Here is a 24800-nt window from a genome sequence, read left to right as displayed (position 1 = left end):
TTTCATTAGTTTTATTTTAAGAGGAGTGATAAAATTGAAGTAGAAAAAATAATTCCGGGCTGAGATAATGGCTCAGTCAAAATACTTATTGCACAGTATGAGAACCTGAATTTGGATTCCCAACACCCACATATAAAGCTGGGTATAGGTGTATGCCAATAGTCCAGGTGGTAAGAAAGTGGAGACAAAGCATTCCCAGAACTCACTGCCCAGCCAATCTCTCTAAGTCAGTCGAAGACTCCATCTTATAAAATAGAAGGCCGGTGTGCACATATGTATACCACACATATAAAAATATATGTGTATTATATAAAGGTGAATAAAATAATTAGGAAAAGAAATTAAAACTCAAATAGATGGAAAAGTAATTCATGTATGTTTTTATGGATTAGAAATTTTTACATTAGCATGGGAATACTTTCTAAATTAATCTTCAGTTTTGATGCGAACCCTATCAAAAATCCACTTCCATTTTGCAGAGACTGATGCAATTTTTATTGAAAGGGATTGCTGAAAAAGTACAATATCAGAAGATTAACATTTACCCACTCCAGAACTTCCTACAAAGAAACAAGTAATCAAGATTGACACTGGCAAACTGGGGCATGATGGCACAGTCCTTTAATCCCAGCACTTGAGGCAGATGCAGGCGGATCTCTGTGAGTTCAAGGCTGAGCCAGTCAGGGCCACACAGTAAGACTTTGTCTTTAGAAAGAATTGATACGTGCAAAAAGATAGTTACATAAATCAGTAAAACTAAGCTAAAGAGTTTAGGGATAAATCTTTATATTTACACTATTAATTTCCAGTGGTGAAGCTGTTGGACTCTGGCGTCCAAACACCGAGGAGTCGCCCCCAGAGACCACACACCACAGCCGATGCAAAAGCATGAGGATTTTATTAATTCTGTCATGACAGGGTCCCCCAGCATTCGGGAAGCCGAGGGACCCCGAATAGCGGGTACAGTCTACTTTTAAAGGGGCCACAGAAGCAAGGGGAGTTGTTCTTTGACTATTCTGATTGGCTTATTCGAAAGGGCTATTACCAATAATTGACTGGAGAGCTGTTGCCAGATCAGATGAGGTAAGAGGTCATTTTGACCCCGTTTCCCAGGGGACCGAACCAAAGCTTACGTATATGGGTAATTGTTCAGGAACTGAGTACGTGCGAGTGTAGCTGTTAAGTCCTTGGTTCCCAGGGGAGGAGGGGAAGCACTGTGGCACAGAGGCTGAGAGGATCTTAAAGTCTTAGAAAGCTAAGACATTTTAGTGAAGAAAGAGGAGTTCTCAACAAACAATGATGAAATGATTTGATACTTTCATACTAAAGCAAGAGAACTACGCTCCTTTCTAGATGGCTCAGTGTTTCTCCTCTATGTTCAATGTGTATTCTTTGTTCTGTATATTTCATAGTTTAATTATGATATGACAAGGGAACATTCTTTTCTGGTCTTGTCTGTTTGATATTCTAAATGTCTTTCCTGTGTCTGGGCTAGCATCTCTTTCACTAAAATCTGTCAGGTTTTTTCTGCTACTATTATTTCAAAAATGTTTTCTATGCCATCAAAATGAAATTCTTTCTTTACCTTTTCTATGTCTGTGACCTTAGATTTGTTTCTCATCGTGCCATCCCACATGTCTGGGAAAAAACTAGACTTTTATCTAATGTGACAACTCTGCCAATCAGATTACTCCCACCCCAGGGTTCATTGTGGGTTTTTGTTGTTTTTGCTAGTAATGATGTTTTTATCTTTTTTTTTTTTTGCCCTTTTGGTGTTTTTCTGTTGTTGTTGTTGCTGCTGCTGCTGCTTTTTTGTTTATGTAGTTGGTTGGTTGGGTTTTTTTTTTTTTGAGGCAGGGTTTTTCTGTGTGACCCTGGCTATCCTGAAACTCTCTGTATAGACCAGGCTGGCCTCCAACTTAGAGATTCACCTGCCTCTGCCTCTTGAGTGCTGGGATTAAAGGCATGCACCACCACCAGCTGTAATGTTTTATTACTGACTTATTTTTCCAGAACTAATTCTTTAATGTCTATATTTTAGATTGTTAATGTCCACAGATGTTTCCAATTAGTTAAATTAATGATCATGTAACAAATACAAAGTTATGTTCTTAGATTCTCAAAATCAATAGATCTCTCTGTTTTGCTAAGGGCTCTGTGTGTATCCTGGGCTCACCTTTAGTAATTCAGCATGTTTTAGCTCTGTGTCTTTGGAGTTCTGTTTATACAGAACCTCATGTTCAGTCAGAGAGGAGAGATTTAAGCTTCTTGAGTTTTTTTCTGGCAGTATGAGCAGCCCAGCACATGTGTGGCCTTCTAGAATCTAAGGAATATATCAAATCTTTTCACAGGTCCCTATAGATACTTCATTATCAGATTTTCCTTGAAGCTTTTTGGCAGATCTCTTTTGTTCCAACTAGTGTGAATGTGTTATGTATCTAGAATGTTAAATTAAGTGACTTTTTTCAACAGATGTCCTGGGGATTGCTAGATAAGCTCTGAGTTAAATTAAATAAAGACAAGCCCTGGACAATAGGCTGTCCAAGGAGCTGCCGAACAGGTCAAATAATAACAATTCTCTAGAGGCTCTAAAACTATTTTACCCAGTGGCTTCTTTGTTTTTTGTGGTGCTGTAGTTCTATAGTTGAGTGTTAAACTAAATAAAATAAGTGAAATGGATTTGCTGCTGGTCCCAAGAGCAGCCAGTCCCGAGCAGGGCCCCGGGCACACCGCGCAGCAGGTCTCCAAAGGTGACTGGTCCCCTGGGAGTCCCCAGCAGCTAGCCATGTGGGTGGCAGGTGGGCAAGGGGCAGACAGATAGGCACACCATGCAGATGGGTTTGCTGCAAGCTGCCAGGGTCCCAAAAGCAGCCAGTCCCGAGCAGGGCAGCACAAAGACCATGTGGCAGCTCTCCACGTGACAGTGTGACTGCCGCCAGCAGGCAAGAGAGAAGGATAAACATACCATACAAAGTAAAGTTAGACATTTATTAGGTGGATTATGGAGGGAAAGGAAAAGAGGGAGAAGAGGGGAGAGAGAGAGAGAGAGAGAGAGAGAGAGAGAGAGAGAGAGAGAGAGAGAAAGGGGGAGAGAAGGAAAGGGGATAAGAAGAGAGAAAGTGGGACTCTGAGGCTGCAAGCAGGAAGGGAGTGGGCATGACTTGTCTCTTAAAGAGACAGAACAATCATTACAGAAAATATAAATGGGAAGCATGAAATGTAACAAAATTTGGTATTTTCTGAGATTAATCCATTTTTCCTTACTAAACTTTTTGTCCTTGTTTGCTTTTGTTATTGTGATAAAATTCTAACTAAAACCAGCTTAGGAGAGGAGGGAGTTTATTTAGCTTACAGGTTACAGTCATTATTCCCATCATTGGGAAGCAAAGGCAGAAACTAAAGACAGGAATCTGGAGGCAGGAACTAAAAGTGGAGACCATGGAAAAGCGCCACTTAATGGCTTACTCTGCATGGCTTACTCAGTTTGCTTTCTTATGTAACCCAAGACCAGCCCAGAGGTGGCACAACCCACAACTGAATAGTCCCCTCCCACATCAAACATTAATTTAAAAAAAAAAAACTCCCCACATGACAATCTGATGGAAGCAATACTTACGTTAAGGTTCTTTCTTTCCAGCTGACTCTGTCATGTTCACAAAGCTAGATAGTACATTCTCCTTGGATTATGTAATACTCAATTGTTTAATTAGTCTTATTCACCTCATTATTTTCATGGACACAGATTTATTACAGGTTTTTGCTTTGTTTTGTTTTAGGGTTTTGTTTGGGGGTTGTATTGGGAGTTAAACGTGGGCTGTTGGGTATGCTAAGTATACCTTCTACCATTGACTTCAGCCCCATAAATTTTTGGATTTTTACACTCCCATTCATAAAGTGTTTTTCTTAACAATCAAAGTGTTCCTAATATTCAAAAAAGCATGTTCTTACTATCAAATGCTTGATTGAGACTCTACTTTTGCTTACAGAGTGATGATATCCTTGGACTCAGTCTGACAGTTCTGCAGGGTGCTAGTCTGCCCTGGGCTTTAAGATTTAGGTATGGATCTAGAGTTGATGTAAAGCTGTCTTGGGTCTGCCAAATTTGACTCTCTTCCCATATAGTCTGGAAGAATGTCCTGAATTCATTCTCACATAACCTGTAAGAGACAAGCAACTCAGAGAGGGAACCACATCTAACCCACTAGTACCATATATTCTCCTAGCAGAAATTTCAGAAAGGGCCACCTGAGGAACTTGGGACAGCAGTAGTAGCATTGTCTTATATTGTTTCTCTTCTGTGGTTAGGAATTTCTGCTGAAGATTTTCTGTGTGTTCAGAAACCTAATGAAGATGAGTGTCTTCCCTCGAGACTGGATGGTGATGAGACTCTTGACAAGCAAGTAAGGAAAGGCCTGTACTGGCATCCATAGAGCTTTAAGTCAAGCTGGGGGTTAATATGTATATGTAAGTGAGAGGAAGATAAAGACCAAGACGAGGAAGAGAGAAGTTGACAAATATGAAATGTTTGGAGATAGAATCCACAAGATTTGCCCACTGGCCATAGAGACAATGAAAGAAAAGAATCAAAGATAATTCAAAAAGCAGAATCTACAGAAGTGTGGATAGAAAAAGACATGTTAAAGATGGGAAATACAATATTAAGAAAGAGCCATTAGCCTCTGTTGCTCTGCAGCTTTAGGCAGCATTCCAAGATCCCCTCCTGATCTGAGTTGTATTGTCTGCCAGACAGTACTTGCCTCCTAATGCTAACTCTCCACCTAAGCCTTGGCTGTAAAGCTCTTAGCACTGTAGAGCTTTGGCAATATAGATGGGATGCTAAAACTGTCTTAACATGTCTGCCCCACTCATATTTCTTACCTGTGCTTCCTCTTGGCAAACTAGACAAGTGATACATGTAGTAAGACGTTTGTTCATTCTCTCTGTGTCTACTGTAGATTACTTGGTCTTCACTATTTAGCCTACTGCCTTCTTTCACTGCTCTGTCTTTTATGTTGGCATTGTATAGAATGCATTCAACTTACTTGTTACGTATCTTAGCAAAGCAATGTGAGTTTTTTTCAAAATGAGCTCTTCATAGGGCCTTTTTTCCTTAAAACCTGCAAATGTTTTGTCCAAAACAAAAGAATGATAGGAAGTTGCACATATATTTCCTCAAATAGTGGTTTTTCTATCTAGATCCTTCTTATTTATATCTCTTAGTTACACTTAAAGAACTTTATCTTTTGCAACCTGTCCTGCAGGGGTAGTCTTTCTTTCATCCGTACCCTTGCACCTGCTCTGCTGGAAGTCTAGTCTCTTTTATATACTATTTTGCTTCTGTATTAAGACCCATATGGTCACTTTTATTGAAAATAGATTGTTATTTTCACATAATGTGTCATGATTGTTTTCCCCTCCCTCTACTCCTCTCGGTTCCGCCCCACTTCCCCTCCCATCCCAATTCATTCTCTTTCTGTCTCTCATTAGAAAAGGACAGGCTTCTAGGAGATAATAGTAAAATATAATAAGATAAAACAAAACTATTACACTAGAGTTGGTCAGATATGATGAACAGAAGGAAAACCATTAAAAGGAAAAAAGCCCAAAAGAAGGCACAGGAATCAGAAACTCACTTGTTCACACATTCAGGAATCCCATTAAAAACACTAAACTGGAAGCCATAATATATGTGCACAGGACCTGGTGTAGACCCATGTAGGGTCTACAGGCCGTGGAGGCCCTGTGCATGCTGCCTCAGTCTCTGTGAGTTCATGTATGAGCTTTGAAAATGTTGGTTTAGAAAGCCTTGTTTTCTTGGTGTCCCCCGTGCTCTTTTCGTCTATACTTGTCTGGTAGATCAGGTGGCCGCTCTTAAGCATAATTTCTTTGCCACATAGCCAAGGCCTCTTTAAGAAAACCCTTTAACTTCCCTTCCCTTAACAGAACATTTCCCTTCATTTACACCTCAACTCATGGTCTTAATTCTCATAGACTAACTTCCTATTTCTACTCTTGGTATGTTCCAGGCTAAGATTAAACCTGATATTCTAGTGATATTCTGTTCTAAAGGCTGAAGCCCAGTGAGACAGTACAAGACAAAAGGAACTGTTTAATCACTGTTAACTCCTATTCTCTGGTAAAATAATAAACTTATGCTCTAAATCCTACAAAGTGATTATAATCCATGTTGTTATCCAAAGATCCCCAGTTTAAAAAAATTTACTTTTTGAGCTAGAAGAAATCTTAAAGAACAACAAGACTTAGAAGAGTTGTCAGTGACCCACTGGCATTCTGTGCTATCTCACCTTCTAAGAGGAATTTCTATGAAACCGGTTTTCTGTAGAGTGGATCCATTTTCTCTTTCCTCTAAAGCCACATCTTATATAAGAGCACATTGTCTTCAAGACGTTTGCCTACAAGCAGACAACAGATGCTAGGCTCTGCCACTGTTGGTCTTTTAATTCTCCCAATGCCTTGTTTCCTCACTGCAGTATTATAGTCACTACTGTCCAGTACCTGTCCTCTGCACTGCACAAGAATTTCACAGAGACAGACTTTGACTTCAAGGTAGGAGCCCCTAAAATGCATCATTGTCACAATAACCCTAGAAAACTAAAGTCCATATTCACTCCTTTTTGCTTTAGTAATGTATTCATAGTACCATAGATTCCTAGGCTGATGGCTATTGTAATGTGATCTGAAAGCCCCCCTGGTAGAAATATTGGGAGCCAGGCATCTATAAAGATGCCTGTTGTTGGCTTCAGAAAGAATCAAGAAAGCAAAAATTGGGAAAAGCCTATTTCTACAGATAGTTAAAAGGAAAAAAGTTCTTAAGAATTTATGATTGTAAAATGGACTCTGTAATACAAGCATGTATTTAGTTACTTCCCCCTGCAAGGTTAAGGACTTAGGCAATCACATAATTCTTTTTCTGTCTTTCTAGGTGTGGAATTCTTATTTTAGCCTGGCAGTTCTGTTCATAAACCAGCCAAGTCTTCAGCTAGAAATCATTACTTCAGCCAAGAGGAAGAAGATTCTAGATAAGTAAGACAGATGTCTTCTGTTCATCTCTCTACTACTTGCCCAGATGGAACTATTTTTCTATAACAGATTCTTTCAGAAGTCCAGAAGTTTCTCATATGGGTGGTTTTTCAAGGAGCCAAGTATGAAAAGTTCAGTCAATAACCAAATGGCTTAGCATTTTGAGAGCATTAGAAATAACAGTGCTGATGTTCTGACCTTATTCAATCTTCAGGCCTGTCTCTCTCCATTAACAGTTGGCTCTGTGTTACTATTTTCAGGTATGGAGACATGCGTGTGATGATGGCATATGAACTGTTCAGCATGTGGCAGAATCTTGGTAGGTCTTTTCTACTGATTCTTTCTTTCATATACTGCATAGGTAAATAAAAAAGTACAAGAACTAATAATTCTCCACAGCTTTCTGAATATCACTTCATACCCCAAAGATCCTCACACAGCTTTAACATAGCACCTCAGATGAATAATGTAATGTAGCATATGTATATAAAGCCCTCCTTGGCAGGGAGAATTTGGCTAAGAGATCCTAGTATGACATGTGCACTCCATTTTAAGATCAGAAATTTAAGGAGTAAAAGGAAGACGCAGTTGTTTTTTCCAGTTTGGGAATCCATCCTGTTAGAGCCTCTGTACTACTCATTACAGGCTTAGGAGGGTAGATCATGGAGACAGCATTGTCAACAGAAGTTTCTGTCCTGCCAAGTCCCGCAGTCATTCAGTTCCTAAGAAACACACAGAGGCTTATATTAGTTACAAACTGTTTGACCTATTGCTCTGGCTTATTATTAACTAGCTCTTAAAACTTAAAGCATAATTTTTATCTATGTTAGCTACGTGGCTTGGTACCTTTTATCAGTGCAGCATTCTCATCTTGCTTCCTCTGGGTCTGGGTGGCAACTGTAGACTGAGCCTTTCCTCTTCCCAGAATTCTCCTAGTCTGGTCGCCCCACCTGTATTCCTGCCTGGCTACTGGCCAATCAACATTTTATTAAACCAGTGTGAGTGACAATTCTTTACAGGGTTCAAAAGCATTATCCCACAGCACAACATGAAAACAAGGACAAGTATTGATTTTAATATAAGATCAAAATAAATTTTGGACATATCCATCCAGATCATGTGTCTGATACCACTTACATGAAAGATCATGAAAGATGAAAGTTAGAGCCTTTAGATGAGATTGACTTTTGGCTTTTTCTTTGAACACCTTTAATAGATACTACTTTGAATCTAAAATGGTCATATCAGTGTTTCTGGTAGAGTCTTCAAGTTGCCTAGATGACGAGCTGTGCCACACGGAATTCTAGAGGGATATGAGTTTTCTGTCAGGAAGATTTTTTAAAAATTAGTTATTTCCAATGAAATTTAATATAAGCTAAGCTTGTGCCTCTTAAGCCATAGGAATGGTGGTCATAGAATCTTAAGGTCATCTGTGAACTTTCCTCACCCTGATCTAAAGATAAAAAGTAATGTGTAAAAGAGCAATAGAAGGCACTAAAGAGATGACTCAGCAGTTAAAAGCACTGGCTACTCTTCTTGAGGACCAGGGTTCAATTCCCAGCTCCCACATGCTGACTCACAACCGCCTGTAATTTCATTTCCAGTGAATTTGATGCCCTCTTCTGACCTCTGCAGGCACTAAGCATGTATATGGTACTCTTAACATACATGCAGACAAAGCACACATGCATATAAAATTAAAAAAAAATGTAAGACAGCAATAGGACTCTTCATCCCTCAGTAGAGTTGTGTTTCCAAATAGTCCTTCTAGTTTTATCCATCTTAATACCTGCCCACAACAGAATTTGGATATATATTTCAACACTGAACTTGACTTTGAAATTCCTAGGAACAGAAGAGACTGACAACTATACCAGGTACCAAGATCAGAGTATGCAAAGTGCATCTTAGAGCTAACATTTACTTCATAGACAGGCTTCCAAAGTGAAAGAAACAAAGATAGTAGCCTGGTTTCAACCCCCAATACTGCCAAATATTTTTAGCTGTTGGATTTGTCTTATAAAGCCATTCATTGCTTTTGAAGGAAGTAACAGTCTCTCTCTGGTCCCCCAAAACTAGCTTTCCTTGACTGTAGCAGTTACTACGCCAGAAAACAGTTCCCTCTATAGTCTCTGGAGGGCTAAAAACGGAAATCTGAAGTTGGTTCTTTCTGTTCCACCACTGCAAACAAAAGTCCTCAGGACTGGCCCTAGGTTCTCGGATACTCCCTAGAGAACAGACCAACCAGAGGAAAAGCTATATCACTCACTTCACTTCCCATAAGAAGGCCTCATAAAGGAAGTTGTGGGGTGAGCAGATCTGATCAGAGTGGATATATTCCTACCAAAAGAATACAATGTGAAGAATGGGCAGGAGGACAGCCTATTGGGGTGAAGCTATGCAGTAAGCTCTTAGCAGCTTAGGTAGAGGGGTTTTAGCATACATGGGTGTGGGCCTTTAAGGGACCCATGTACTTCAGGCATTTGGTAGCTTAACCTTGGACTGGGCTTCCTGATCATTGAATTGCCTTCTAGAAGTAGAGTGTTTAAGCAGAAACATGCCGACCTCCCTTACTAAACAGAAGCTGTAGATGTCTGAAACTCTTAGCACATCACTCATCTGTAGAATGTAAGCTGTTTCCTTGCTCTGAAAGTTTTAGGGTAGTTAATTAAACTTTACAGGAAATTTTTTGAAAAGCAATTTTGTGCTCTTTGAACATGTTTCAAATTGACTAGACCAGTTCATTTAAAACTCTAAAAAAATGAGGGAGTGAGGTAGAGGGATGGCATAGCACTTAAGAGCACTGACTGCTCTTCCAGAGGACCCAGGTTTGACTCGAAGCACCAACATCATGGTTCACAACCTTCTTTAACTCTGTTTCCCAGGAGATCAGATGCCTTTTTCTGGCACCTGTTATTAGGTGATACCATCTGGTATCTAGTGCCAGGTACCCACATGGCACACAGGCATACATTCAGGTAAGACACTCATATACATAAAATAAAATGATAAATGTTTTTAAATGATTTTAAAAATAATAAATTTAAAAAGCTGAGGGAGTATCTCAAAAACCATAGAATAAATCACCTTTTACCCTTGTAAATTTCTAGTATAAATGAACAATTGAAGGTGGAGTATGTTAGTTTGACTTTTTCAGTACTGAAAAATTCAGATCTATCTCAAAACCTCACACATGCTAGGCAAACACTGCACCACCACTAAGCCTAGTTTCCTAACTCCACTATAAATTGTAATATGTGCTTGACCCCACTTACATATTTTCCATGTAAGAAACAAAGCAGGAAAGAAGTAATATTTGTTGGGTTTTATTGATCAGGTGAACATAAGATCCACTTTATTCCGGGAATGATCGGTCCTTTTCTGGGTGTGACACTGGTCCCACAGCCAGAAGTTCGGAATATCATGATTCCTATCTTTCATGACATGATGGACTGGGAACAGAGGAAAAATGGCAACTTCAAGCAGGTAAAATGATAACTTCAGTGTTTGTTGTCCTCTCCTCTGAAATTAACCTATTTGTATCAGGCAGGTAGTCCAAATGGCTTGGCCATGGTTCTAATAAGGAAGTAACTATCTTAAATCCTGCTTTAGAGTTTATATATGACTCACTGATAGCAATTGATATGCAAATTTTCATCATCAAGCTAGACACCAGATCCTAACATTCAGGAAAATTGCTATGAGTTTGAGGCCAGCCTGAACTACATAGCAAGTACTAATGCCTGGACTACATAGCAGTAACTTTTTTCAAAGACAAATAAGCAAACAATAGAATTAGAGGAAAGGGATAAACATGTTAAGAACTCTCTGAAAAGAACAACAGAGACTGAACTCTCCTAGTTTCCCTAAGAAAAGAGTACTGGGAGCATGCTGTCCTTCCTCTACCATGTGACCCAGGGATTTGTAAGGCTGGAGCCAGACCAGATGACTTTTCAGAACCTCCCTAAGTTTCTGGCCAGCGTTGGCAGTAATCTCTAAAACTAGAGATCATAGGAAAGGCAAGCATAGGGGACAGTTGTCTTAGAAGCTGATTGGTGTTACAGGGATGAGGATCTCCTTTTGACAACCTGCTTGTGAGCTGTCCCACTATGAGAATGGTCTGGTTGAAGTGTTAAAAAAAGTTCAGCCACCAGCACGGGGTACATTCCTAAATGAGTACATGGAGGTGCAGCTTTAATACCTTATTAAGCAATTATGGTTTTTAAAAGTCTACCATAAACCCTGTTTTTTATGATTTTTGTTTTCAGGGCAGGAATTATCATACAAAAATAGAGAAAATAGGCATAAGTGGTAAGCCCCCAGTGAAGGAGAGATGAACAAAGGAGTTATAGCAAACTGGATCAGCCTTTAACAGCCTGATACAGAGCACATTACTGACCATATTAGGATGGGATGTTGGTTAGGGGTGAGGGTCTCTCACACAATAAACATCTATGCGTTATCCCAGACAGGTGCAGATAAGAAGACATAGAGGAGAAACAACAGATATGAAAGATTTTTGGATCATGTGTTTGTGCAGTGGCAGAAGCTATCATCATTGAAAATTGAGCATGCCAGTTTTGGCCATTTGAACTGTGTTGAGGCTAGAGTGAGGCTTTAATGAAATGGAGCCCATGGAGGAAGAGAAGAAGGTTCAAAAAATGAACTCTGGAGGGAGCTGCTATAAGCTCCAAGTGGGAGCTGAGAGACAAGAATGACAAGGTCACAGAGACCAAGAAGGGTTAGCCATGGGCCTTAAGCAACTCCTAGGGGAAGAGAGCGCAAAACAGGGAGGATTCTAATAGAGAAAGAAGAGAAAGTATCTTAATAAATAGAGAGGTGCCCACTTAGTGGGGCCCTGGAAGGTATAGCAGGCTCCGGGAGCCAGAGAGGACAAGTAAGCAAGAAGAGATGGATGGTTAGAAAAGGTGGAGGGAAGAAGCAGCTGAAGAATTTGGAACTAAATATGATGGGTAGCGGAAGCCAGCAGAAACAAATGATCTGCACACATCAAGAGTTAAATCAGCAATTTGAGTCATTTTGAAATGTTAAGAATTTCATGGGTCCTATGGGGTGAAGGGGAACTACTTCTGAGTTGGTAAGTTGGAGATCCTGAACCAAATGGCAGGTTCCATTGGTTTTAACTGCTAGTATGGGGATATTAAAAAGAAAAATGGGAAGCAGAAGATTCTTTTTTAAGAGGTAAGAGATAAGGGGCTTAAATCCACTAAGGCTTTGGAGAGAAAGTGGGTGTTGAATCTGAGTTATATATTTGGTGAGGCTTTGTAGTTGATGATGTGAGGGGCTGATGTTTGACTGTAGAGGGGTTTGAGTGTCCCATACCCAGGGATCTACCTGAGAGGCTGCTAAGAGAAAGGGTGTGTCAGATCATGTGGAGGAAAAAGAGGAGGGGAAAAGCTAGTGAGCCTGGGGTCAAGCAGATGAGGGGAACAAAAGAAATAGAGGCACCTACTTTGGCTGGGAGGTCCCTTTGCATCAAAGGGTTAGAGCAGGTTAGTACCACTAGGAAGGAATAGGTTAGGGGGATACTTTTAAAGATACAACTAAATGGTTTGGTTTCATGAGCCTTGTTGCAGGAGGCCTCTTGTTCTTCCCAGCAGCCCGGCTAGCTTAGACTCAAAATAATCACACAGAAAATCACTGTTTGACCCGTTAGCTCTAGCTTCTTATTGGTTCTTATATCTTAGTTTAACCATCTCCATTAAACTATGCATTACCACGAGGTCGTTGCCTACCAGCAAAGTTTCAGCTCTTCTGTCTCTGGTGGTGGCTCCATGGTTTCTCTCTGACTCTGCCCTTCTTCCTCCCAGCATTCAGCTTAGTTTTTCCCTGCCTACCTATATTCTGCCCTGCACAGGCCCAAAGCAGTCTTTTATTAACCAATGGTATTCACAGCATACAGAGGGGAATTCCACATCAGAACCTGGTAAGATTGTCCCCTACTCCAACAATAGAGAAATGAGAAAGAGAGATGGGTCCCCAGAACTTCATCAGGACTAAAGAATGGGCCTGCTGTCCAGAAGGAAGGAGATAGATCACTATGATGACTAACCAAGATTCCCTTTCAGAGATGGTGGTGGTCAGGCCAAGGGAGCCCAGCCCCTGAGTTACTCATGGCCAGAACAAGGAGGTCATATAAAGGGCAATCTGGATTAATGTCCTCATACTGTGAGGTACATGGGGGCAGTCAACACACCAATACCCTTCTTGATGGCACTGTGAACATGGTTAGGATAGGTTATATGGGTTCAGACAGGCCTGGGCCCAGTGACCCTCCTGACCGTGTTTGAAACAGCAATGCAGAGATTCTCAGGTGTTGTAGGAGGCTGCTTGTTTGTTTTACCAGCTACCCAGACTCCCGAAATAATCACACAGAAACTATATTATTTAAATCACTGTTTGGCCCATTAGCTCTAGCTTCTTATTGGCTAGCTTTTACATCTTAATTTAATCTATCTCTATTAATCTGTGCATCACCACGAGGTCGTGGCCTACCAGCAAAGTTTCAGTGCATCTGTCTCCAGTGGTGGCTCCATGACTTCTCTCTCACTCCACCTCCTTTTTCCCAGCATTCAGTTTTGTTTTCCCCACCCACTGCTATTCTTCTCTGTGCAGGCCCAAGACAGTTTCTTTATTAACCAATGATAGTCACAACATACAAAGGGGAATCCCACATCACTCAGGCTTTAAAGAGACCAAAAAGCCTCGGCAGTTGCTGTGGCCAGGCAAAAGGACTTTGCTAGCACCAGGTATTTTTGGTTTGGAACTTTTTCATCTCTTCCAGGGCAGAGTCTTTGGTCTGTGGAATCAGGGGTCCTCTCTCTAGATTTTTAAGTTTGGCCCTACCTTTGGGATAAGAAGTAGGTCATAAGGAATTGCTTCCCATCAGAGATCCAGATTGGTATATTATAAGAGATCTTTGTAAGGTGGGCTTTGTGTTTGTCCTGTATGACCTCTTGGATTTTTATTTTTACCTCTTGGATTTTTTTTATAATTTACTACCTTAAGGGCAGACTTGTGGAGATCAGTCAGGAGGAAAGTTAAAAATCTATTCCTAGCTAGGATCCCTGGAGTATTGTAATTCTGGGTGGGTGTCATCAGCTTGGTTGATTTCTTCTACATGGATCCTAGGCTGGTCCCAGACTAGCCTGCACTCCTCTGTGAAAAGATTGTTGGCAAGAATCATATAAACATCATGAAAAGTAATGTTATAGGATTGGATAATAAATTAGATGCCCAGTTGGTTAACATAGAGCAAGGCCTTATACATGAAGGTTGAGTACTCTGTTTAAACACCACACACTCAGCCCTGATTTGGTGGGCAGCCTGACGCTGAGGATAAAGGGAAACCAGAGAGGGAAAGAAAGAGAAGGGACTGCTGGTTGAAGTTGACAAGCGGGAGGTTCACTACTATAATAGAAAATAGTGGAGAAGCCATCTGGTTTGGGCTTCATGGCTTGGAGGAGTTGTTTCCTCCTTGGTTGATTATCCCAAAATGGCATCAAGCCGTATGGTTCCTTTAAGATTACCTGAGTACAGATTTTTAACTATCAACCCCAGTGTTACAGATTTTTCAGATTTGTAACCTTACCCAATATTTTTACAGATCTCAAGGTAAAATTTATACCTTAGCTGAAGTTTTAGAGAGTTAGAACAAAACCAAAAGCATATGAGATGAGTAGCAATGGTCCCCATTAGGACTACACCCTACACATAGATTTCTATTTTCATAAAGGGAATGGTTGAATATATTGTTGTGTAATTTCCAGTGTTGGCAACAACTTGCCATGACTGCCTCTGTGTCACTTACTGTTCCTCTGTACCCTGCTATATCTTTAGAGTTCTTCTACTATAGTGTATTTAGTCAAGTTCTTAATAACTTAGATTCATTTCAAATTTTTGTGGTTAAAATTGTCAAAAGCATCTATTCCATTTTCCTTTGTGTGAGTATATTTAAATGCATGTCAGGTGGGCACACATCCATGTGGAAACCAGAGGTCAACTTCAAATGTGATTCCTCAGGAGCCATATACACCTTGGTTGGTTGGTTGGTTGGTTGGTTGGTTGGTTGGTTGGTTGGTTGGTTGGTTGATTAGAGACAAAGTAAGAAATCTCACTGACCTGGAGCTCACTGAATAGTCTCAGCTGGCCAGCAAGGAAGCCCCAGTGACTGCCATTGTTCTCCACCTCACCCAGCTCTTTACATAGTTCTGGAGTGGATCTCAGAGCATCATGCTTGCACAGCAAGCACTTTACCACTTTACTCCTCCTCTGTTCTTTTCTTAGGTAGATTTCTCAACCTAGGATCACTGTGTCAAAGAATATCTTAGTTTGCTTCCTATTGCTGTACTAAAGATACATTGATCAGAGGCATCTTGGAAAGAGTGGTTTTGATTTATACATTCTAATCATAGTCCATCACTGGATTTATACATTCTAATCATAGTCCATCACTGGAGGAAGCCAAGGTAGGAACTCAATGAAGCAAGGCAGGAACTGAATCAGAGATCATGGAGGGGTCCTGCTTACTGGCTTTTACCCCCAGGACTTGCTCAGTTTGCTTTCTTACACATCCAAGGACCTCAGCTTGCTTTCTTATACAGCCTAGGATACTCGGGGATGACACTGCATATAGTGAACTTTCCCACATCAGTCTTAAGAAAATGGCCCCAAGATTTGCCTACAGGCCAATCTGATGGAGTCATTTTCTCATTTGAGGTCCCACTTCCCAAATAATTCTAGTTCATGTAAAAAATGAACCATCACAAAGAGTAAAAACAATTAAGTTTTTATAGCACTATTTCTTGAAACTTGGCTCTTTGTTGAGATCTCAAAACTCAGACTAGTGTTTCTGTGTGAGCTGTATCTGAGCCTTACCGTGCTGAACTCTAGTTGCCATTGCCTCTGTCCCACTTACTAAATGATAGGGCCCCAGGAACCAGAATGATTGTGCATTTTATTTCTCAGAGCTCACTGTGGCCCTTGGCACATGGTGGGTTGTGAGGATAACAATAAAAACTAATATTATTGAGCATTTCCCAAAAACCAGGACATAGTGACACTATAAAGGAATGTTACCACGACAACTATGTCACAGATAAGGAGATCCGAATTTGGAAAGGTATATATCCAGAACTCTGTAGCTTGTTATGTCTCAGGATGATTGTCAAATGGAGAGCAAAGTGTCCCTATCAGTTCTGCGGAGATAATAATATCTCCTTCTGTCATTAGTTTTGTTGCCTGATACAGAACTTTTAATAGGTGAATGTATCTAAGGCTTCTTATAACAAATTTGTGGACTGTCACCCCCCCCCCGAGTTTCTAGACCTTTGGATTTAGACAGATGTAAATACTGGATTTTTAACAAGATCTGCGGTAAAATTAAAACTACTGACCCAGGGACCCAGTCTACAAACATTTTGGACCCCAATGGACCGCTGAAGCATATTGGTACCCTTTGTTTCTCTGCTGCTTTAGGCTTCCTCCCTGCTTTTGCTCTGTTCTAGCCCATACTACCTCTCTATATGAAAAGAGATTAATTGTTGGTATCAGGCCATTTTCATAGGGAGTTTGTAGCCACCTCACTGAATTAGAGTTAAACATGGCTCTGGATTAGGAGTGAGAAATGTTGGCTTCTAGACTCATCAGACTATTTTTAGTTATAATTCATTCCTATGGTCTTCCAGTCAAGGAAAGAAGCTTGTTGCATAGTTCACCCTTGTTCTACTGAGGTTGACATTATTTGAGTTTGAATGAGCTTTATTTCCTTCAAAAAACTTTCAGGATAAAAGGCTTCACTTTTTGTCAGTGCCCTGTGACTGGGCCCTGCACTGGGTTACTGGATCCCTCAGTTGTGTCCCTATTCTCCAGATCTGTAGATATAGTCTATATAAATTACTTTGAGTGAATTTTGGTTTGTTTGCTTGCTTGCCTGCTTTTTTGAGACAAGGTTTCTTTGTATAGTCCTGGCTATCCTGGAACTTCCTTTGTAGAACAAGCTGGACTGGAACTCTCACAAAAATATTACTGCCTCTAACTCCCAAGTGCTGGAACTAAAGCTTGAATGGATATTTAAAACCAAGAGATATTTGAAGCCAGTAGAATGGCTCAGATAGTCTAAAGGTTTCCAGGACCCACACAGTAGGAGAGAACTGACTCTTTGCAGGTTGTTCTCTAACCTCTACCTATAAATCCCAATCACACACAAAATTATAAAATTAAAAAAATATATAAACAGCTGGGTGGTGGTGGCACACACTTTTAATCCCAGCACTCAGGAGGCAGAAGCAAATGGATCTCTGTGAATCCAAGACCACCCTGGTCTACAGAGTAGATCTATGACAATCAAGGCGAGAGAGAGAGAGAGAGAGAGAGAGAGAGAGAGAGAGAGAGAGAGAGAGAGAGAGAGAGAGAGAGATGTGGGATGCCCTTCTGTATGCTGTAATATGTTTTATTACCATTGGTTAATAAAGAATCTGATTTAGCCAATAGCCGTGCAGAATAGAGCCATGTGGGGAATCCAAGCAGAGAGGGAGAAAAGAAGTCAGAGTCAGGAAGATGCCAGCAGTCACTGGGGAAGCATGATTTGAGGTAGCAAGCCACAAGCCTCATGGTAAAATATAGAATAATAAAAATGGGTTAATTTAAATTGTAAGAGCTAGTTAATAAGCCTGAGCTAATAGGACAAATGATTTGTAATTAATATTAAGTCTCGGAGTGTTTATTCGGGAACTGGCAGGTGGGAGTTACATGTGTGTGTATTGTGTGAGTGTATTATTGTGGGGTATTCACCAGAGAAGACTGCTCAGACATAGGCTTACACCGGTAGAAAATCTGAATTAGCTGGCTGGTGACTACACTAGGTGTTTGGGCTCCCAGTGCAGTGCTAAGCCTTTCTTGGGGTGAGCTTTTAAGCACAAAAACCATGTGCTGGATTGACATACTTCAGTTAACAAGAACAGTTATCCAGAAGTGGAACTACAGAAGCTAAAAGTCAAGGTTAGTATATTAGAGACTCTCCCAGAACTCTATGGACTTTGATGGATTAGGTCTTTGTCTTAGTTGGCAGGTGGTGGTGTCTAAGTGTTGAGTTTTACAGTCTGAATGGTACTACCATCATGATACAGCTGTGCTAAAGTCTGGGGCCTGTTACATGTATGTGTGAATGTACATGCGTGTGTGTGTGAGCCAGTATTTGCTGAGAAGGCAGAACACAGGCTTTCAGGCTTGGCCTCAGACACGTTTTTTACCTACTCAAGTTTATCTCTTGTTGAAAAAAGAAATTAGTTAGCTGGGCACAGCAACACACACGGGTAATCCAGAAGACAAGGCAGAGGGGGCGGGAGTTCAGGGTCTCCCTCAGCTACACTGCAGGTTTACGGCCATGCTGGGCTTCATGAGACTAAACATGAGACTATAACAAAGGAAAGGGAAAGAAATAGAAGGGAAGGGATGGGAGAAAAAGAGGAAGGAAGAGAAGAGAAAGGAGGGAAGAAGAAGAAGAAAGAAGAGGAAGGGAGGGGAGGGGAAAGGGAAAGAGGAGGAGGAATATCATTAGCAAAGTAAACTCACTGTTACTGTGAATCTGAGCACCTAGATAGTCTTGTCACTCAAATTTACTTTTTAGACTATTTTTAAACTAGTTGACTAGGGATCTAGAACTTGAAAAAAGTGTTTTAAAATGGTAAAAATAATATAATAGTTCATATTTCAAAATATAATAGCATTAGAAGCAATAGAAAAAAGATATTAACAATAGAGCCCAGCGGTATCAATTTTAATAGCTCGGATCCCTTATTATTGTGGGACTTTTCTAATATAAATAAAATGATTTGAAAATGGAAAAGCCAAAGAAAATCCTTTCCCAAGGTTTGGAATATTTTACTTCAAACAAAACCAATCAAACAAACAAACAAACCTCACTGACTCTTATATAGTCCAGGCTGGCTTTGAATTCCTGATCCTCTTGCCTCCCCTTCCCAAGATCTGAGATTAAAAGCATTTTCCACAACACCCACGTAAATATTTTACTTTTAAGACAGGTATTTTTAGTTTTGAGTTTGTTGTTTCTATTTTTAAGAAAAAGATTTGGAAATACACACTAGCAAGAAGTGCCAATTATACCCCTGGAGACCAGCAGGTGGCACTAAAGCACCGTTCACGGCCCTTGTGTGTGGTCAGTAGACTCCCCAAGAAGCCTTAATGAAAAGCAGCTGCTTTCAAATTAGAAATGTATATTCTGTTGTCTAAATATTGATTCATTAACCCTGCACATGTTGTAAAATTTATTAAAACAGTGCTCAGATGCCATTTATGGAACTACAAAACTTAACGTTTAGCTGTGCTTAGCTAGTGAAAATCATTCCGTCATCTGCTTAGAAAACTCATTAAATTATAGGTGTGGGTAGCTCAAGTCCCTTTCTTTTCTTCTCTCTGCATCATGCTATGTTAACTTTTGTTGAATACGTGCAACTATAAATATTGATTGTCGATTAATTGAATAAGACCAGAACTGACATAGCTTTTAGAACTGTCAGCTAANTATATAATAGTTTTCCATGATCCTTACGTAGGCATGAGACTGGAAATTTTCCTTCTCTCTCTGAGCTTATTTGAGCTTATGAAGTCTCTGCTTCCTTCTAGGTGGAGGCTGAGCTGATTGACAAACTGGACAGCATGGTGTCAGAAGGGAAAGGTGATGAGAGCTACCGGGAACTCTTCAGCCTGCTGTAAGCTGCTCCTTCCCCAAAAGCCCCATGTTGGGAGAAGGGGCAGTGTGGGCCAGTGAATGGTAGAGACGAGGCCTTCACTGGGTAGACTTCAGAGGCTGGGTGCCAGGAGAGACCCAGTTATTTTCTCTGGTGGTGGCAGTAGTCACTCTCTATCTATAAGAAATCAAGTGGGGTTGGGAGTTTAGCTCAGTGGTACTGGGCTCACTGTGTGGGGGTGGTGTTAACCTGGTGTTGGTGGCTTTAATCCCAGCACATGGAAGGAAGGCAGAGATCTCTGTGAGTTTGAGGCCAAGCCTGGTCTGCAGACCAAGTTTCAGGACAGCCAAGGCTACACACAGAGAAACCTTGTCTCGAAAAACACAAAACCAAAAAAAAGAAGAAAGAAAGCACTCTTAGGGATTGTTATGGTTAACTGAAGATGGATGAAGCCATGAATAATTTCAGCTCCTGGGTTTGCTACTAGACGCCATTGTATAGCTTCATAGCATTCCCTGCATCCTGGCGGACGAATAGCCCTAGGGACTATTCAGTTTAGGGTTCAGTTCTGGAATTTCTGGGAGGCAAATTATGCATTCTCTTCCAGGAAATATTGCAGCTTGATAAACACTGCCCAGGTTATTGAATAAGCCACACAACTCTCTAGGCCATTTTCCTTTTTTATAAAATGATCTGGCTATAGCTCACAATTAACTAATTACCTCTCCAAATTGTGTTTGTAAATACTTTTAAAGTCAGTTTGAGATCTGCTGATATCATGGAGCAGCCTTTCATAGTTTTAACTTGGGGTGATGTTTGTAGGTTTTGCGGTGATAAAAATATGTGTAGACTAATTTAGAAAAGATTCAGTTAAAGGAGCAAGGTAGTAATCAGCACTTCCCATGCTTGTGTGCTCATAGAGCACCTCTTCCCAATGTCCAGGGAACAGTTAGGAAGTAGTGCAGTGTCCTGTCCACACAAGTTAATGCTAGAGCAACGTGATCACAGAAAGCCTCTCTTTCCCTGAGCCTCTGGCCCAGGTATCTGTTCTGTACAGGGAGCAGTGAATGTAGACAAAAGGTGTAACAGCAGTCAAGCTGTTTGCGTCCCCAGGTCTGGTCCCCAGTCCTTGGTCAGCCAACTCAAGATAACTCTTCAGAAGACAGAAAGAGAAATGTGCTCTTAAGGAATCATAGATAGAGTTGTGTGGGGTGAGATCCAGACCTAAGTGCCTTACTAGAGCAAGAGGAAACAATGCAGGTCATCCCCTCCTGGAAGACACATATGGGATGTCAGCCTACCTTAAAGCCAGGGAGTTTGAGTATTCTTGGACAAACCAAAAGCTGCCTCAGAATGACAGAAGTATGATGTTATCCGATTTTTTAAATGACCTGTCCATTAAGCTTTTGTCTTTATCACGTGTTTTTTGGAAGCTTCCCTTGACCAAGGTGATGGCAGAGTATAGCTCCCGAATTTGTTCTCTGTCCCTCATATTGGGCCCCTGAGGCTTGTGGGAATCTTTGATTTATGAGAAGAGGTAGTTTTATGTGTTTACTGAAAATGACTCTGAGCAATAGACACAGTTATGCATCTCACCATGTCTCTTAGCTCATGTGTTCCTTAGAATAGACCTTACAGCATATGCCTCTCACCTCTACCTCAGTGATATCTTTAGGAACATGAACAGGGAAATGGGAGATATGTTTATTTGTTGCTGCCACTTCAATAATATCCTTGTCTTTGCTTTCTGCTGCATGGAGTAGAACCCAGCTGTTTGGGCCCTACCCCAGGTAAGACTACAGTGTGGCAAGTCTCCTGTCTCCAGATGTCTCACAGCCTCCACAGGTTCTTGGCCCTCACTGTTGTCACCAGGGAAGGCTCATGAATTATGTTCTCTTCTCCCAACAGCCTTCTGGAGAAGGTTGAACAGGAAACATGGCGTGAGACTGGCATTTCCTTTGTTACCTCAGTCACCCGCCTCATGGAACGCCTTCTGGACTACAGGTATTTTCTTAGTTTGAAACCTTTGTAAACTCTCCTCTAATAAAGTATTCTCTTCTACACGGATATGCACTTGACTTGAAAACTTAAAGAGTGTACCGGGTACTGGAGAAATGGCTCAGGAGTTAAGAGTACTTGGTGCTCTTGCAGAAGGCCTGCTTTCAGTTCCCAGCACCCACATGACAACTTATATCTAGCTCTAACTCCAAGTCAACAATATCCAATGCCCACTTCTGCCTTCTGTGAGTACCAGCTACACGCATGATACATGTACATATAGGCAGGCAAAACAGTCAGACACATCAAAATACATAAGTATTAAAACAGCAACTGCCAGCCAGGTGGTGCTAGTGTACCCTTTTTAATCCCTGCACTCAGGAGGCAGAGGCAGGAGGATCTACAGCTTGATCTACAGAATGAGTTCCAGGGCAGCTAGGGCTGTTACACAGAGAAATCCTGCCTTGAAAAAGCAAAATATAACAAAAACAAAAGAACAAAATAAAACCCTGCTAGGTATGGTGGAACATGCCTTTCGCCCCAACACTCAAGAGGCAGAGGCAGATAAAACTCTGAATTCCAGGCCAGTCTGGTCTACATTGGAGTTTCAGGCAAGGCAGGCCTATATAGTGAGACCTCATCTTTAAAAACAAACAAATGTGAGAACTAGGCATGGTGGTGCACAGCTGTAATCACAGCGCTGGGGAGGCAGAGGCAGAAAGAGCATGAATTTAAAGCTACCCTGGCCTGCATAGCAAGACCATGTTTTTAAAAAAACAAAACAAAAACAAAAGCCACTATACTATGTCATAGCATAGGGAGACTGTTCTGGTGCCATGGGTTGTTAGGGATCGTCTGACCAGTAGCAGAATACCTCTCCTCAGGTATAAGTTAGAGCTTCTTGAGATCCCCCAAGATTGAATGTACCCAAAAGGCATCCCAGAGTCATCTGCCATATGCCCTTTCATCTAGAAAAGTCAGAGCTCAGAGTAGTAGACACAGCAAGAAGGGAAGAAAACTGCCTCCAGAGCAAGCTGGGGAGCCACTGTAGTTCCTCAGCCATTGGGAGATAAACGAGGAAATGTCACCTGGTACCAAACCATGACCAAGGACAATTTTCATTTGCTTCTCCGCGGACTAGGGACACCCTTCTTCTCACACCTATATTCTCTTGTTAAAATCTATTCCTGTCCCCTAATCCTAGCCATGGGAACAGATTAGAGGAAATGGTTTGTGAATTCTGGGATCTCTGTTAGGTTCAGCCTGAGAATTCATGTGGAATTAGAATTGTTTTGTGAAAGCCTACTTTCCTAGTCCTGTCATGACTGCTGAATTGCTCTAAAGTCTTAATTATGCTCTCAGTAGGTCATAGATAGTCGTTAAGAATATTTTCTGGAAGTCAAAAAGATGAGAATAAATAGGATGATAAAGGAATAAAACCAATCCTAAGCCATAATGCCACAGATGTACACACCCCTGGATTAATAAATAGGATGCTCAGACTTTCTCCAGTTACTTCTGAAGAAGAAAGCACTGCCATTCAGAATACTCAGATGTCAGTACATTGACTTCACCATGGAAATGGAATTCCTATCCCAAACATCCCCTCTTTTCTGTAGCACAGGGTTTGTGCAAGCTTCTGTCTATTTTACTAGCGCCTTAAAAGGTCAAAGATGGCCTTTGTCAGCCATTTTTAAAGCAAAAGGCTTCCTTTTTACATATCAGGTCCCAGCCTTCTCCTGTACCTGCCATCAGACAGGAAAAAAAAAGCTTGCTCTCTTTCCTCCCTCCTGCCCCCTCTCTCTCTGGGTTTTTGAGACAGGTTTCTCTGTGTAGCTTTAGAGCTTGTCCTGGCACTCCCTCTGTAGACCAGGTTGTCCTGGAACTCACAGAGATCTGCCTGCCTCTGCCTCCTGAGTACTGGGATTAAAGGTGTGCACCACTACCACCCAGCTATATCTTTCTCTTATTGCAATATTTACTGAAGGTTGTTAATACTCACCACCATCTATCTGAAAGACCCAAAATCAGTCCCTTAGACTTAAAGACCTTCTTTTAACTGACTGCTTTTCTTTCTTTCTTTCTTTCTTTCTTTCTTTCTTTCTTTCTTTCTTTCTTCCTTTCTTCTATAAACAAATGAAACTCATGGCCAGAACTAATTTCATTCTCCATGTCTTGTCTCAGTATGGTATCTGTAAAACAAGTACACAATCTTTTACATGTCTTCAAACATGAACGGGTCTTTGCCCTATGTCCTTCCAGTCCCCAGTATTCACACACTGCTTTCCAGCTCCCAAGTATTGCTCCTAGTGAACATGAAGAAAAACACCATGATTTTTGTGGTGGTTCTATCTACTAAAAAAAGAAGAAGAAGAAAGAAGAAAGAAGAAAGAAGAAAGAAGAAGAAGAAGAAGAAGAAGAAGAAGAAGAAGAAGAAGAAGAAGAAGAAGAAGAAGAAGAAGAAGAAGAAAAGAAAGAAAGAAGAAAAACTACCATGTTAGTGTTGTGTAATGCATTGCCTCTAATCTCATTTGCATCCCTGAAGGATTACTCTTGCAGTTATCAATGAAAAAGTACACGTGAAAAGTTCTGTTGCCAAAGTTGAGCCAAGTTGTAGCTGATTCAACGGTTGTGCTCTAGATCACCATCAATTTTCTTCTTCATTGATCTCTTCCCTTCAGGTTTCTTTACACTGTGTCATTTACTTAGAATAACTCCCCAGTCCAAACCATCAGAGAGGCTTTCCCAAGCCAAGAGCTCACCCGGCTTTCTGGGTATGCTTCATTTGCCATCTCTCTGATTCAGTTTGACAGAAAAGAGCCAACTCCTTGAATCAGGATACTTAAACTTTCTTCTGGTACTCTGCTTATCTCTGACAGGTACACAGTAAATAATGATCAATCAAATGAGCTTGCAGGGAAGACTATGCCAAAATCGAGAAAATCTTTTCCTTTACCCAAGAACTTAAACAGTTATTGACAGTATATGTGTGTGTAAATATATATATATATCTATATATATATATATATATAT

General features: G+C 40.8%; 1 protein-coding gene across 1 annotated transcript in view; it reads left to right on the top strand.

The window, feature by feature from the left end:
- Dock3 (dedicator of cytokinesis 3) overlaps positions 1–24800 on the top strand; it is a 367607-nt gene that overhangs the window by 302649 nt on the left and 40158 nt on the right. The window contains exons 28-35 of the mRNA XM_050139541.1: positions 4306–4400; positions 6492–6567; positions 6944–7044; positions 7302–7360; positions 10379–10527; positions 19705–19790; positions 21533–21559; positions 21678–21773. Coding sequence (XP_049995498.1) covers positions 4306–4400; positions 6492–6567; positions 6944–7044; positions 7302–7360; positions 10379–10527; positions 19705–19790; positions 21533–21559; positions 21678–21773 — 689 coding nt within the window. The remainder of the gene's footprint in view (positions 1–4305; positions 4401–6491; positions 6568–6943; positions 7045–7301; positions 7361–10378; positions 10528–19704; positions 19791–21532; positions 21560–21677; positions 21774–24800) is intronic.

Source organism: Alexandromys fortis, unplaced genomic scaffold, assembly GCF_014885135.2.
Source record: "Alexandromys fortis isolate MF-2015 unplaced genomic scaffold, M_Fortis_MF-2015_v1.1 scaffold_36, whole genome shotgun sequence".
NCBI classification, from domain to species: Eukaryota; Metazoa; Chordata; class Mammalia; order Rodentia; family Cricetidae; genus Alexandromys; species Alexandromys fortis.
The sequence above is the reverse complement of the archived record's forward strand: the minus strand, read 5'-3'. Positions and strand labels throughout refer to the sequence as shown.